Genomic DNA, 16,188 nt, shown 5'->3' with positions numbered 1-16,188 from the left:
AAAATTGTCATCCTGAAACTTTAAAAAAAAGTAAGAATATGAAACAGTGTAACTTCCAAGACATCTGTATAAAGCACCTTTAAAACCATTCAGCTTAAGTATAACTCATCTTGTCTGAGATATACAGATCTAGGATCTTAATTTGAGCCAGTTTGCTACAACGGTAAAATTATCCTGCAGCAACAGGAAATGTGAATTATTATGTTGATTGTAATTCAAGGATATTTTTTGTAAGTGTTGATACGTTATACGTTTGGGCAAATAAAGTCTGACATTTTAACCTTGAATGCACTAAAAATTTGCATTTCCTGCTGTGCTAGAAAATTCTCATAAACCAAAAGAATAATCAAATTAAGATTCTACATCTGTACTGCTTTCCCAGTCGGGCCTATCAGTTTAAAATAGATTATATGACAATCAGAATTACATGCTGATATAGCTTTGAAGGAGGATGTTGTAGTTCACTTAAACTTCCTAAACGGGTATCTTCACCATTTTACCAGTCATCTATGGAGTCTCAAATTGACACTATGATACTACGCCAGTAATCAGAATCAGTCAGTCATGATCCGACTATTGTTGTATAAGTATAATTGAAAGTCTAATATGTTAACTTCTTAAAGAACGATGTATAGGACAGGCAGTGACAGTGCCTCCTGGTCCCTGTGTATGTATGCTGCTTTTGGCCCAACTGCCCGAGAGGAATCAACTGTGCTTTAATGGAGTTTCTAATAGCAGTTGAACTGAAACGACTTGAGGGACGGTGTTGCCATCGTCTCGACGAGATCACGATGAGGAATATTAATAGTCTTTATGGTGTCATTGAAGAAGGAAGTGAGTTGTATCGCTGCAGAGATCAGCGGTGCAGGTGTGTTGTGGGATGAGCGCCCTGCGGGACTTGACAAGGGTCTCAAGCCCAACTGAGTGAACTGATAAAGGCAAGGGAATCTACTGGCAGCGTTCACTAACAAATACTATGAATATTTATGCTGGAATGTAAATATTGAGAGAACTGGTCAAATCAGAGGAATCTACTCCCAGCATAACAGAGATCAAGACTGCCATTGTGTATGCTGTCCATGATGCTGGAAAGCAGGCGTACATGGAGAGACGGGAGTTGCTGTCCAGCGTCCTGAAACGTATTACTTTGCTGAGGGACCTAAAACGGACATTCCAGGTTGCGTAAGTTTATGACATCAATCCGTTTAATTGCCTATTGGCTGTCCGGCTTAATATGCAGCGCTGTAAACGAATCATTCTATTGGCTTGCCCTACTGGCCTGCTTAATATGCAGCGTTAAAAATGACCCATTCTAAAAATAGCATATCCTAATACTTCTATGAATGCTGGCTATCTCACATAAATCCACTGAACAAGACCTGTCTGTGGTGTGTGTTCGCTTGTATGAGGACTTGAAACACAAATACTTGAATCTTTCTACAGTATTGCGGGGAGGACGAGTCTCGCGTCACAGCGCTGCGCTTCAGCGGGTAAGTGACAAAACTCTGGACAGAAGCAAGTGTAAGGGGAGCCTGTTATACCGCAGACTCGGAAGATGTTACTCACACACTCGGCTGGCCAATGAAATTGTTTCCCCCCTCTTTTTCATTATCGCCCAAGAGAGAAAGCATGCAAGGCTAGAGGCTATGTCTCACCAGCGGTGATTGTGTTCGGCTTCGATCGTTCTCCACAGAAACACTGCAGCATATGCGCTCCTTTCTGAAGGAATGGCCTCAGAATCCTCATTGATTTGGGTTGGTGGGAACCTTCCTCAATCCAAGCAATCCGGACAGCTATCACAACACTGGGTCAGGTAGCATAGCGTATAGCCACCTTCACTAAGAGCAGCTGCTCTCTAGGTTCACAAGCCTCAAAACGCCAGAAGGGCACAGTGTCCAGGACAAATTACGCTAAAACGAGACATCTTGACTGTGTTTTTCTCTCCTCTTCTCAGCCACCGACAATCATTTGTCTTCACAACACTCTGTCTTCCAAGGCTAGGCTACGCAAGGACGTTAGGATGTGCTCCTAATTTGTACAGTCCCTGTCTTTACTAGGGGACGTAATATCAGAGATGGAGAGAGGGGGGGTTAGAGAAAGGTGGGAGAGAGAGAACACGAGAGAGAGAGAGAGAGAGAGAGAGAGGAGAGAAGAGAGAGAGAGAGAGAGAGAGAGAGAGAGAGAGAGAGAGAGAGAGAGAGAGAGAGGGGGCAAGAGAGAGAGAGAGAGAGAGAGCAAGAGAGAGAGCGAGCGAAAGAGCGAGAGAGCGAGAGAGAGACAGAGAGATAGAGAGCGAGAGAGACAGAGAGATAGAGAGAGAGAGCGAGAGAGATAGAGATAGAGAGAGAGCGAGAGAGAGCGCGAGAGAACAAGAGAGATAGAGAGAGAGTGAGAGCGACAGAGAGCGAGAGAACGAGAGCGAGAGCGAGAGAACAGTGCGAGCAGCTTGCACACGAAAGTTGAACTGCAGGGGTAAGTGGCGGGACAGCCAGGGATGAGGTAATGCAGTAGCCTACCGTGCCGTTTGTCCAGACGACACAATGAGAGCCACGCCGCACGTATGTTGGGATTAAAAGGCCAATGTTCCGCTATATATAGGGGACCGGAGGACAACGTATAGCCTACGTCAGAGGCAGCTGACAGTTTAAAGATAAAGATGACTAAATGCACCAAAATGTCATGATGAAAGAGTAGCCTAAATAAACTCTTAGCCAACAGTACTATGCAGGTGTCAAATCCTAGTAGATGGTAAACTCAGCCTCCATCAACTACTAGCCTACTGTGCATAGGCACATCACAGTGGTCACAGTCTGATTATGATTTAGGCAACCTAGACACCTCAGTAGTAAGACCATTTTTGTCCAGGATTGATTTCTGTAATTTCTTGCAGTACCTATAGGTACCAGTGTGCTACCTACCAGTTCTGTTGAGCTCCCAGTCTTAGGTGAACAAAGACAGACATACAGGTTCCATGACTCAATATCAAATGACAAGCAATATAATGATATTGAGTTGACACATTAAATATCACTGTCTCTTGAAGGACATGCCCCCAACAAGTGCTTAATAGAAGCAGTAAGGTGTGACACTGACAGGTCAGCAAGACCTTTTGTATTTTAATGAACCGCAAACAAACTAATTGCATAAACTTTAGGGGAAACAGCAGAGCAAGCAGTTTGTTGTTGCGAATGTCCGTATTTCCTTCCTTACTGAGAAACAACAGACAATTTGTCCTACCACAACTTGACACATTGCACTTTGACCCTTCCATATCCACAGTGTGCAGAATCAACGACATAAACAAACAATAGCCAGGGGGGGGGGGGGCAGTCCACTCCTGATGAAGTGCTAGTGGGACACTCTGCAAGGATGAAGGTGATTACGCCGAAACGGAAGCTTGTTTATATATCCAGTCATTAAATACTCTGATCAAAGCAGATAAAGATCCTTTTATTTTTATTGTTGTTTTCTGGACAGTCGCCCTTTGTAGTGTCCAGGGGTAAGGAAGGTTGTTTTTGGTGGGGATTTTCAAGCCCCTCCGACAAGCACCCTGGTGCCCTTTTATGTTCAAGCGGGGCTGAAGCGCGTCTCGGCACACTTTCTTTCCAGTCAATAAAGACCTAACAGTTCCCCATTTAGTTTTATACACATATATATACTATATCACATCATTCCAGCATTTCCACATTTAGGTGTAAATACGATACATTTAGCCCCCCTTCTCTTCCTGAGGACCAAACACATTAAGACACTTGCATGACATATAAAACAAAATATAAAACAGTACATCATATAACATTATTACACCGCTACATATCTACAATACAAAAATGTTGAATACCATTGATTCTCAACAGAGAGACACGGATCGATACAGAGCTAAATATTTTGGGTGTGATTGTGCAACGCAGTCCTCCGGGTCCAAAACCACTGCATTGTAGGGCTCTTTCCCAAGTGGAACCCTATTCCCTATAGCGTGCACTACTTTGGACCAGAGCCCTATGGAACCCTATTCCCTATATAGGGCACTACTTTGGACCAGAGCCCTATGGAACCCTATTCCCTATGTAGTGCACTACTTTGGACCAGAGCCCTATGGAACCCTATTCCCTATGTAGTGCACTACTTTGGACCAGAGCCCTATGGAACCCTATTCCCTATGTAGTGCACTACTTTGGACCAGAGCCCTATGGAACCCTATTCCCTATATAGGGCACTACTTTGGACCAGAGCCCTATGGAACCCTATTCCCTATGTAGTGCACTACTTTGGACCAGAGCCCTATGGAACCCTATTCCCTATGTAGTGCACTACTTTGGACCAGAGCCCTATGGAACCCTATTCCCTATGTAGTGCACTACTTTGGACCAGAGCCCTATGGAACCCTATTCCCTATGTAGTGCATTACTTTGGACCAGAGCCCTATGGAACCCTATTCCCTATGTAGTGCACTACTTTGGACCAGAGCCCTATGGAACCCTATTCCCTATATAGGGCACTACTTTGGACCAGAGCCCTATGGAACCCTATTCCCTATGTAGTGCACTACTTTGGACCAGAGCCCTATGGAACCCAGGAGTCAGCTGTACATAGCAATCTCAGAAATAAGCGACATTGTGTATTGTTGCTGAACCATTCTAAATATTAGGATTATGGTGTGTGGTATATATTATGACGAGGCGACATCGTTGCTTTTGGTGCTTTGCACAGAGGACCCTACCTGTCCCGTGACAGTGAGTTGAAGTAAGTCTCACGTTGCTATACCTCCAGAAATACGTGGTTGTCAAGGAAAGCCTGGTTCGCGGCCGAGGCTAAGTTTCAGTCAATAATAATGAAGAAAATCAGAATCACACAGAGGTTGCTCATCCCCTTTGGACTACATACTATTGAAACACTAGAATAGGGGACAAAGCAATGTGAGGGCAATGCTCCAGTTGCTCCACAAAATAATCGCAAATACATACATTCTTACAGTAGAGGGCACTGTTACATTTCTATGGAGAGGGAGCTGAGAAGAGAATATGAGATTTTGAAAAGGCAGGGGAGAGAGTTGGTCAAGGATGAGCGGAGAGACAGAGAGAGTAGTTCAAGACATCCACAAAGTTCCTTTATTTAACTAAATCTGTAGCTGATACAAGATTAGTTTTTCTCCTGATGGCCACCGATGTTGAACAGTGTTGTGCCTTCTTCAATGTTTACCCTTTTACCCTCTACCTTTTTTTAACTCGGCAAGTGGGTTAAAAACAAATTCTTAGTTACAATGACGGCCTATACCGGCCAAACCTGGTCAGCGCTGGGCCAATTGTGCGTCGCCCTATGGGACTCCCAATCACGGCCGGTTGTGATACAGCCTGGATCCGAACCAGGGTGTCTGTAGTGACGCCTCTAGAACTGAGATGCAGTGCCTTAGACTGCTGCACCACTCGTGTGCAAGGGTCCCTGCCAAGATATAGGCCATCATCTATTGATAAATTGGTGCGGAAAGGCACATTTTCTTTCATGAGTGTTTGTGCAATGAGCCAAGGCTGTAGTCAAAAGGGATTTTCACACTACTGAGCCGAACCAGGCCAAACCATGTTATCGGGCTGGCCTGGTTCCGCATTAACCATAGCTGCTGGAACGGTGGTGGAAAGAAAGTATCTAGGACAGCACCGTTTTGGTTCAGGTGGTCGCCACAGTGTGAAGGGGACACTACACTGTGAAGGGGACACAACACTGTGAAGAGGACACAACACTGTGAAGAGGACACAACACTGTGAAGAGGACATAACACTGTGAAGAGGACACAACACTGTGAAGAGGACACAACACTGTGAAGAGGACACAACACTGAAGAGGACACAACACTGTGAAGAGGGCACAACACTGTGAAGAGGACACAACACTGTGAAGAGGGCACAACACTGTGAAGAGGACACAACACTGTGAAGAGGGCACAACACTGTGAAGAGGACACAACACTGTGAAGAGGACACAACACTGTGAAGAGGACACAACACTGTGAAGAGGACACAACACTGTGAAGAGGACACAACACTGTGAAGAGGACACAACACTGTGAAGAGGGCACAACACTGTGAAGAGGACATAACACTGTGAAGAGGACACAACACTGTGAAGAGGACACAACACTGTGAAGAGGACACAACACTGTGAAGAGGACACAACACTGTGAAGGGGACACAACACTGTGAAGAGGACACAGGTGTTCAACATCTGCGACCACCAGGAGAAAAAAAATGCTCTCGTATCAGCTACAGATTTAGTAAACAGATATTTGTAAACCATAGATCCATCTGGAACAACCAGAAAGACTAACAAGTCAGAGCATTCAGTAACGTGTGTCACATACTAGGCTACACAGTGATGTTATCCAAGCTCAGATACACAGAGAACAGGGACTGGTATAACTGTAATCACGCTTATGAGTTTACTGCTGCTCTTTAATTATTTGTTACTTTTATTTCTTTAGGTATTTTTCTTAAAACTGCATTGTTGGTTAAGGGCTTGTAAGTAAGCATTTCACTGTAAGGTCTACCCACACCTGTTGTATTCACGAATATGACAAATAAAATATAATTTGATTTGATTTAACTGTGTTAGTGTGCTGTTTGGATAGGCCTGAAGCAAACGTGGGCTTTGAACGAATTAGGAATTTGTATTAGAGGGTTTAGGACTTGGTTGAGGATAGAGAGACAATAGAGAGAAAAAGAGAGTGGAGGGAATGAGGAGGGAGGGAGAGGGTTAAGAAAAAGAGAGTGGAGGGAGGGAGGAGGGAGGGAGAGGGTTAAGAAAAAGAGAGTGGAGGGAAGGAGGAGGGAGGGAGAGGGTTAAGAAAAAGAGAGTGGAGGGAAGGAGGAGGGGGAGAGGGTTAAGAAAAAGAGAGTGGAGGGAAGGAGGAAGGAGGAAAAGGGAGGAAGAGGGTTAAGAAAAAGAGAGTGGAGGGAAGGAGGAGGGAGCGGGTTAAGAAAAAGAGAGTGGAGGGAAGGAGGAGGGAGAGGGTTAAGAAAAAGAGAGTGGAGGGAAGGAGGAGGGAGGGAGAGGGTTAAGAAAAAGAGTGGAGGGAAGGAGGAGGGAGGGAGAGGGTTAAGAAAAAGAGAGTGGAGGGAAGGAGGAGGGAGGGAGAGGGTTAAGAAAAAGAGAGTGGAGGGAAGGAGGAGGGAGGGAGAGGGTTAAGAAAAAGAGAGTGGAGGGAAGGAGGAGGGAGGGAGAGGGTTAAGAAAAAGAGAGTGGAGGGAAGGAGGAGGGGGGAGAGGGTTAAGAAAAAGAGAGTGGAGGGAAGGAGGAGGGAGGGGTTAAGAGGGTTAAGAAAAGGAGGAGGGAGAAGAGGGTTAGAAAAAGAGGAGGGAAGGAGGAGGGAGCGGGTTAAGAAAAAGAGAGTGGAGGGAAGGAGGAGGGAGAGGGTTAAGAAAAAGAGAGTGGAGGGAAGGAGGAGGGAGGGAGAGGGTTAAGAAAAAGAGTGGAGGGAAGGAGGAGGGAGGGAGAGGGTTAAGAAAAAGAGAGTGGAGGGAGGGAGGAGGGAGGGAGAGGGTTAAGAAAAAGAGAGTGGAGGGAAGGAGGAGGGAGGGAGAGGGTTAAGAAAAAGAGAGTGGAGGGAAGGAGGAGGGAGGGAGAGGGTTAAGAAAAAGAGAGTGGAGGGAAGGAGGAGGGAGGGAGAGGGTTAAGAAGAAGATAGTGGAGGGAAGGAGGAGGGGGGAGAGGGTTAAGAAAAAGAGAGTGGAGGGAAGGAGGAGGGAGGAAGAGGGTTAAGAAAAAGAGAGTGGAGGGAAGGAGGAGGGAGCGGGTTAAGAAAAAGAGAGTGGAGGGAAGGAGGAGGGAGAGGGTTAAGAAAAAGAGAGTGGAGGGAAGGAGGAGGGAGGGAGAGGGTTAAGAAAAAGAGTGGAGGGAAGGAGGAGGGAGGGAGAGGGTTAAGAAAAAGAGAGTGGAGGGAAGGAGGAGGGAGGGAGAGGGTTAAGAAAAAGAGAGTGGAGGGAAGGAGGAGGGAGGGAGAGGGTTAAGAAAAAGAGAGTGGAGGGAAGGAGGAGGGAGGGAGAGGGTTAAGAAAAAGAGAGTGGAGGGAAGGAGGAGGGAGGGAGAGGGTTAAGAAAAGGAGAGTGGAGGGAAGGAGGAGGGAGGGAGAGGGTTAAGAAAAAGAGAGTGGAGGGAAGGAGGAGGGAGAGGGTTAAGAAAAAGAGAGTGGAGGGAAGGAGGAGGGAGGGAGAGGGTTAAAAAAAAGAGAGTGGAGGGAAGGAGCAGGGAGGGAGAGGGTTAAGAAAAAGGGGACAAGGGGAAGAGAGCAGAAAACAATGACTCACGCTTCGATCACACCGACAGCGTCATGGCATTTTGGTACACCAGATTTACATTCATTTCCAATTAAACGCTGCGTTTCCCTTGCAGCATAGCGTTGCAGAGGCAGTTGCAGTGTGTTCTGTGTGGTTCATACAGTACATTGGATTTATCGAATGTCTGTGATATGCGTAGACGGCTTGACAGTAATGGTAGCAGAAGGTGAATGATGAACTTTTTGTTGCATACATATGCAGATGATGCTGTGTACTATTTTGCGCAATGACACTGTCGGTGTGTTGGAAGCATAACGGGGAGAGAGAAAGGGAAGGAGGAGGAACAGCAGGAGGAGGCAGTGGTCCCAGAGACAGAGCCATTTCAGTCATCTTATCCTGCTGCAGAGCCACCCTCTCAATCAGAGGAGCGAGAGAGAGAGAGAGAGAGAGAGAGAGAGAGAGAGAGAGAGAGAGAGAGAGAGAGAGAGAGAGAGAGAGAGAGAGAGAGAGAGAGAGAGAGAGAGAGAGAGATGATTTACATAGAGAGAAAGGGAATTAGATTGATTATGCAGTAAGGGGTCGATCTAGTTTATTTTATAGTCTTATTTCTGGAATTCAATTCATAATGAAATTGTGTGGTCGCAAAGGACAATTTTAAGAACTTACTTCAAATGATTTAACCCTGTTGGTAACATGCCAATTGGAATGTAGTGGTCCTCGTTTTTAATGAAGCCAAATCAGGCAATTTACCATATAATTTTTTTTGTCCCAATTTCAATCTTGTATCAATTGCTGCAACCGATCACGTCCGGTTGTGACACAGCCTGGGTCTGACACAGCCTGGGATGCAGTTCCTTAGACTGTTGCACCACTCGGGAGGCCAGCAATTTATCATTGGAAGAAGTAATATGTTTCAAGACCCTCCCTGGACAGCAACTCAGTTCTTTCTTGGGATGTTCATGTTTCAGGACCATGGACAGCAACTCAGTTCTTTCTTGGGATGTTCATGTTTCAGGACCATGGACAGCAAACATATTGGTGGTCTTGATTTATTAGTAAATGCTAAATAGCTAGAGAACTGTGAAATAATGATTAAAAGGTCCAATCTGTAATTTAAAAAAAATGACTTTACCTCTTTGTTTTTGGTAAACTTAGGGATGGGGCTGGTGAAAATGCAGAGACATATCTTTTTTAAATATATGACTCTGGGTTAATGTAACCATTCACAAATTCATATACAGGATACTAACAGTGAAGATTGTATAATGTAAAGCCTCAAAATATGTTTTAAACTCTCAAATTATAACAAAACATAAAATAACGGGACAATACAACCTTCGATTTTGAGTTATGATAGAGTAATAAGACAGTTAGTTATTTCTAAGTTATAATTCGTCAAGAACCAATATATAATTATCTGAACATTGAACAGCAGGAAATCTCACAGATTGAGCCCTTAGGTGGAGGTGACAATAAAAGGTGACCAAAGGGTAATTCTGGTAAGACGGCATAGACTCTGAACAATATGCAGAGAGTAGTACACCAATGATGTTGTTGGTTTTTACAGTATAAACGGTACAGGAATATTCTCTGATAACCCATATGGAAATGATTTATACAAATGTTATCTGAGTCAATCTTCATATAAGTCAATCTTATATGATTATGGCCTACTTCCTATAAGAAAACACACAAAACATGATTCTTATACAAATCCTGTGTTTCACACATGTGACATCATATCAAACAGATGGTCAAGTCAAACAGATGGTTCTTCTATTATGCCAGTGTGTGATTGTGGTCTTATAACACACATATATAAGACACATATCACGTATATTTTACTTCGATGTCTCAGGAGTAGGCCTGCCCATATAAGAATCCTTATATGATTCATATAGACCCTTTTCCATATGGGAATATACCAATGATTCCTGCTTGCCTCTTCCCAATCCATTTTAAAGGGAAATATCACAACGACGTTGACTCCAGACACTGCATGTAGATGCTGGTGTAGATCCTAGAGAAGTAGTTAAGAGTAGATCTTCCATTTGAGCCAAGTCAGTTTTGGCTGTGATACTGCTGTAGCCGCCGGGCACTTGGCCCGAACCCTCTCTTATTTCCCCTCATTGCGTCAACAGAAGCGAGGTTAAAATGTTCACCTTGTAAGGTGATAGGAGCTTAAAACCAGACAGTAATGGGAACTGTACAGCCGAAAACTCCAAGTTAAAGTGCAAGTTAAATATTGTTATAAGTCGTATAAAGTTTATAATGTACAGTAATCATAAACATCAGTTGACATTCCTCATGACAATAATAAAATGTGTCAATATCCATTTATGCGGATATGGAATAAACAATAATAATTTCTGGAACATGCCATATCATGGTGCTGCAGCTTGTCAACAACAACAAGGTCACTGTTGATCAGGGACGGACTGGGAAAAGAAATCGGCCTGGGTATTTCTAACACACCGGCCCATTGTTTTCCTTGAGACACCCGTTATTAGCCAAATAATGATAATTCTGCGCTAAAACCCCAATTTACCAAGGCCCACTAGGCAAAAGAATGGACCAACCCATCTGGCATTTTCCAGAAATGCCCGATGGCCAATCCGTCTCTGCTGTTAGATCACACACTTCTGCATGCATCATCCTTTTTATGGCAAGTTGTTATGATCCAAACTATTCAACTACAGATAACGGAACTCTCATACAAAATTAACACATTCCGTTTGCAATTCTAACATGTTCCATGGCATGTGAAATGCCTCGATAACCTGTTTCCAGTACATTTTTAATGTATTTAGGCACTAAAAACGCACTCCACATATGGAGTGAAATTTAGTACCAAGAGTCTGTGAATGTAAACAACATTTTGAGTAGTGAATGGTGGCTTTTCTACGAAAGTAATACGTTGTGAATGTACAAATAAATTAATAGAAATTTGAACGTATTATAAGACTGTTTTTACAAAAAAATAAACATTATTATCAGTGTAAGCACAATTCATTTCTGTGTTTTCTATTTTTCACATTCAACTTTCACTTGCATGTGTTTAATCTCTTCAAGTATGCAGACTGTATTCCACCCACAGACTTTTGGCACTCATCTTGCATAGAATTCAGCAGGTACCTGCACTCAAACCATTAAAAAAAGAACAAGGAGGCCGAGGTGCAAAAATACTCCAGCACTGAGGATGGAATAAACGACAAAATGTACGCTCTTCTAAAGGACAAAATGTACGCTCTTCTATATGACAAAATGTACGCTCTTCTAAAGGACAAAATGTACGCTCTTCTATATGACAAAATGTACGCTCTTCTAAACGACAAAATATACGCTCTTCTATAAGACAAAATGTACGCTCTTCTATAAGACAAAATGTACGCTCTTCTATAAGACAAAATGTACGCTCTTCTATAAGACAAAATGTACGCTCTTCTATAAGACAAAATGTACGCTCTTCTAAAGGACAAAATGTACGCTCTTCTATATGACAAAATGTACGCTCTTCTATAAGACAAAATGTACGCTCTTCTATAAGACAAAATGTACGCTCTTCTAAAGGACAAAATGTACGCCCTTCTAAACGACAAAATGTACGCTCTTCTATACGACAAAATGTACGCTCTTCTAAAGGACAAAATGTACGCTCTTCTAAACGACAAAATGTACGCTCTTCTATAAGACAAAATGTACGCTCTTCTAAAGGACAAAATGTACCCTCTTCTAAAGGACAAAATGTACGCTCTTCTATACGACAAAATGTACGCTCTTCTATACGACAAAATGTACGCTCTTCTATAAGACAAAATGTACGCTCTTCTATAAGACAAAATGTACGCTCTTCTATATGACAAAATGTACGCTCTTCTATATGACAAAATGTACGCTCTTCTAAAGGACAAAATGTACGCTCTTCTATAAGACAAAATGTACGCTCTTCTAAACGACAAAATGTACGCTCTTCTATAAGACAAAATGTACGACAAAAATGTACGCTCTTCTATAAGACAAAATGTACGCTCTTCTAAAGGACAAAATGTACGCTCTTCTATAAGACAAAATGTACGCTCTTCTAAAGGACAAAATGTACGCTCTTCTAAAGGACAAAATGTACGCTCTTCTAAAGGACAAAATGTACGCTCTTCTATAAGACAAAATGTACGCTCTTCTATACGACAAAATGTACGCTCTTCTATACGACAAAATGTACTCTTCTATAAGACAAAATGTACGCTCTTCTATAAGACAAAATGTACGCTCTTCTATAAGACAAAATGTACGCTCTTCTATACGACAAAATGTACACTCTTCTATACGACAAAATGTACGCTCTTCTATACGACAAAATGTACGCTCTTCTATACAACAAAATGTACACTCTTCTATAAGACAAAATGTACGCTCTTCTAAAATGTACACTCTTCTATAAGACAAAATGTACGCTCTTCTATAAGACAAAATGTACAAATAAGACCAAATGTACGCTCTTCTATAAGACAAAATGTACGCTCTTCTATACGACAAAATGTACGCTCTTCTATACGACAAAATGTACGCTCTACTATAAGACAAAATGTAAGCTCTTCTATAAGACAAAATGTACGCTCTTCTATACGACAAAATGTACGCTCTTCTATAAGACAAAATGTACGCTCTTCTATAAGACAAAATGTACGCTCTTCTATAAGACAAAATGTACGCTCTTCTATAAGACAAAATGTACGCTCTTCTATAAGACAAAATGTACGCTCTTCTATAAGACAAAATGTACGCTCTTCTATACGACAAAATGTACGCTCTTCTATAAGACAAAATGTACGCTCTTCTATACGACAAAATGTACGCTCTTCTATAAGACAAAATGTACAAAGGACAAAATGTACGCTCTTCTATAAGACAAAATGTACAAAACAAAATGTACGCTCTTCTAAAGGACAAAATGTACGCTCTTCTAAAGGACAAAATGTACGCTCTTCTATAAGACAAAATGTACGCTCTTCTATACGACAAAATGTACGCTCTTCTATACGACAAAATGTACTCTTCTATAAGACTAAATGTACGCTCTTCTATAAGACAAAATGTACGCTCTTCTATAAGACAAAATGTACGCTCTTCTATACGACAAAATGTACACTCTTCTATACGACAAAATGTACGCTCTTCTATACGACAAAATGTACGCTCTTCTATACAACAAAATGTACGCTCTTCTATAAGACAAAATGTACGCTCTTCTATACGACAAAATGTACACTCTTCTATAAGACAAAATGTACGCTCTTCTATAAGACAAAATGTACGCTCTTCTATAAGACCAAATGTACGCTCTTCTATAAGACAAAATGTACGCTCTTCTATACGACAAAATGTACGCTCTTCTATACGACAAAATGTACGCTCTACTATAAGACAAAATGTAAGCTCTTCTATAAGACAAAATGTACGCTCTTCTATACGACAAAATGTACGCTCTTCTATAAGACAAAATGTACGCTCTGCTATAAGACAAAATGTACGCTCTTCTATAAGACAAAATGTACGCTCTTCTATAAGACAAAATGTACGCTCTTCTATAAGACAAAATGTACGCTCTTCTATATGACAAAATGTACACTCTTCTATAAGACAAAATGTACGCTCTTCTATACGACAAAATGTACACTCTTCTATAAGACAAAATGTACGCTCTTCTATACGACAAAATGTACGCTCTTCTATACAACAAAATGTACACTCTTCTATAAGACAAAATGTACGCTCTTCTATATGACAAAATGTACACTCTTCTATAAGACAAAATGTACGCTCTTCTATATGACAAAATGTACACTCTTCTATAAGACAAAATGTACGCTCTTCTATACGACAAAATGTACGCTCTTCTATTAAGACAAAATGTACACTCTTCTATAAGACAAAATGTACACTCTTCTATACGACAAAATGTACGCTCTTCTATACGACAAAATGTACGCTCTTCTATAAGACAAAATGTACGCTCTTTAAGACAACAAAATGTACGGTCTTTAAGACAACAAAATGTACGGTCTTTAAGACAACAAAATGTACGGTCTTTAAGACAACAAAATGTATGGTCTTTAAGACGACAAAATGTACGGTCTTTAAGACAACAAAATGTACGGTCTTTTAGACAACAAAATGTACGGTCTTTAAGACAACAAAATGTACGGTCTTTAAGACAACAAAATGTATGGTCTTTAAGACAACAAAAGGTATGGTCTTTAAGACAACAAAATGTATGGTCTTTTAGACGATGTACGGCCTTTTTTGTTGAGCCTTTTTGCACTTTACACTGGCACATTTTTCATTCTTATGAGCATGGAATTAATTGATGTATATTTTTTTGCACCTCGGACTCCTTGTTTTTGTCTTCTCTTTATGGTTTGAGTGTGAGTACTTGCTGAACTTTATGGATATTTTTTTCTCTCACGCACCGGCCACCATTCATTCAAGCCTGAGCCCCTAATCCTGCTTGTCTCCTCCTCTTGCATACAAATTAGATTCGTTGTGGTAATTTGGGGATTTGTACAGTTGTAGAACTTACCTCACAGATTACAGAAACATCAACCGCTAAGACCATGCAGCAGCTCCACTTCATCAGCTAGCCACAAGCATTAGACTGCTACACAATTGTGGTGACATTGTCACAAGATTAAAGGGTCATGATCGTGCTAAAATAAACAACAAGCAAATAGCAGTGGTCAGATATTTCAATACCAGCAGCAGCAGCGAAATCGGAATCCAACATGACAGTGCCCAGCAGCGTTTTCAGGTGAGAAGAGGAGAAGAGGCCTACACAGGAAGAAAGAAGCAAGAAGGCTGAAGGGGAAGACTCCCACACAAACACTACGCTAGACTGTAAACAACCCAAACTAGTTCATTGTACATACAGACTTTCTAAGAGTTCTAGTTACTTCAAACTATCTACTGTTCAGCCATTTTTACCTACCTTTTCAAACAGGAACGTTAGAATTGTAAATAATGCGCAATGAATCTGAAAATAATTTAACTAGACATCTCCAGTGATGTTTTGAAACATCTACAACAATCTCTGTCATGTTTGTCATTTATTATCATGTCTTGTCCCTGTGCTCCCCATGCTATTCGTTTCCCTCTGCTGGTCTTATTTGGTTCTTTCCCTCCTATCCCTCTCTCTCCCCCTCCCTCTCTCACTCTCTCGCTCTCTCTTCTCTCTATCGTTCCGTTCCTGCTCCCAGCTGTTCCTATTCCCCTAATCATTATTTAGTCTTCCCACACCTGTTCCCGATCCTTTCCCCTGATTAGAGTCCCTATTTATTCCTTTGTGATCCGTTCCTGTGCCGTCGGTTCCTTGTATTGTATTCACCATGCTGTGATTGCGTTTCGCCCTGTCCTGTCGTGTTTTTTGCCGTGATTGTGTATCACCCTGTCCTGTCGTGTTTTGTGCCTTCATCAGACGCTGCGTGTGAGCAGGTGTCTCAGTCGACTACGGCCTGTTCCAACCCGGGCACCTGCAGGCTGTGGCCGCTTCTCCAGTTGTTTTCCCCTCTACAAATCTAGAGGATTTCAGTTATTCCGTTTTGAACATTAATAAACTCTGTTTCTGTTAAGTCGCGTTTGGGTCCTCTTTCACCTGCATGACAGAAGGAACCGACCAAGGAATGGACCCAGCGACTTCAGACGCTGTTACACTGCCGTCAAGATCCACCATGCTCGGCAGACACGAGCAGGAATTGTCCGCTGCTCGCCATGCCGTGGAGAACCTGGCCGCTCAGGTTTCCGACCTCTCTGGACAGTTCCAGAGTCTACGTCTCGTGCCACCTGTTACTTCCTGGCCTGCCGAGCCTCCAGAACCTAGGGTTAATAACCCACCTTGCTACTCCGGGCAGCCCACTGAGTGCCGCTCCTTTCT

General features: G+C 42.3%; 1 protein-coding gene across 2 annotated transcripts in view; it reads right to left on the bottom strand.

Annotated features, from left to right (window-relative positions):
• The window catches only part of LOC124042124 (fibroblast growth factor 12), a 98,393-nt gene that overhangs the window by 71,511 nt on the left and 10,694 nt on the right, over positions 1 to 16,188 (bottom strand). Inside the window, exon 1 of one of the 2 annotated variants that reach the window (XM_046360481.1) lies at positions 1,656 to 2,020. The exons of the other annotated variant lie outside the window; for it this stretch is intronic. Within the exon in view, the coding sequence (XP_046216437.1) occupies positions 1,656 to 1,746 (91 nt within the window). The 5' untranslated portion in view covers positions 1,747 to 2,020. Of the gene's footprint in view, positions 1 to 1,655; positions 2,021 to 16,188 lie in introns of those variants that run through there. 2 annotated transcript variants of the gene reach the window in all.

The sequence above is a fragment of the Oncorhynchus gorbuscha genome, linkage group LG08, assembly GCF_021184085.1.
Source record: "Oncorhynchus gorbuscha isolate QuinsamMale2020 ecotype Even-year linkage group LG08, OgorEven_v1.0, whole genome shotgun sequence".
NCBI classification, from domain to species: Eukaryota; Metazoa; Chordata; class Actinopteri; order Salmoniformes; family Salmonidae; genus Oncorhynchus; species Oncorhynchus gorbuscha.
This window is presented reverse-complemented; position numbering and strand designations above follow the sequence as displayed.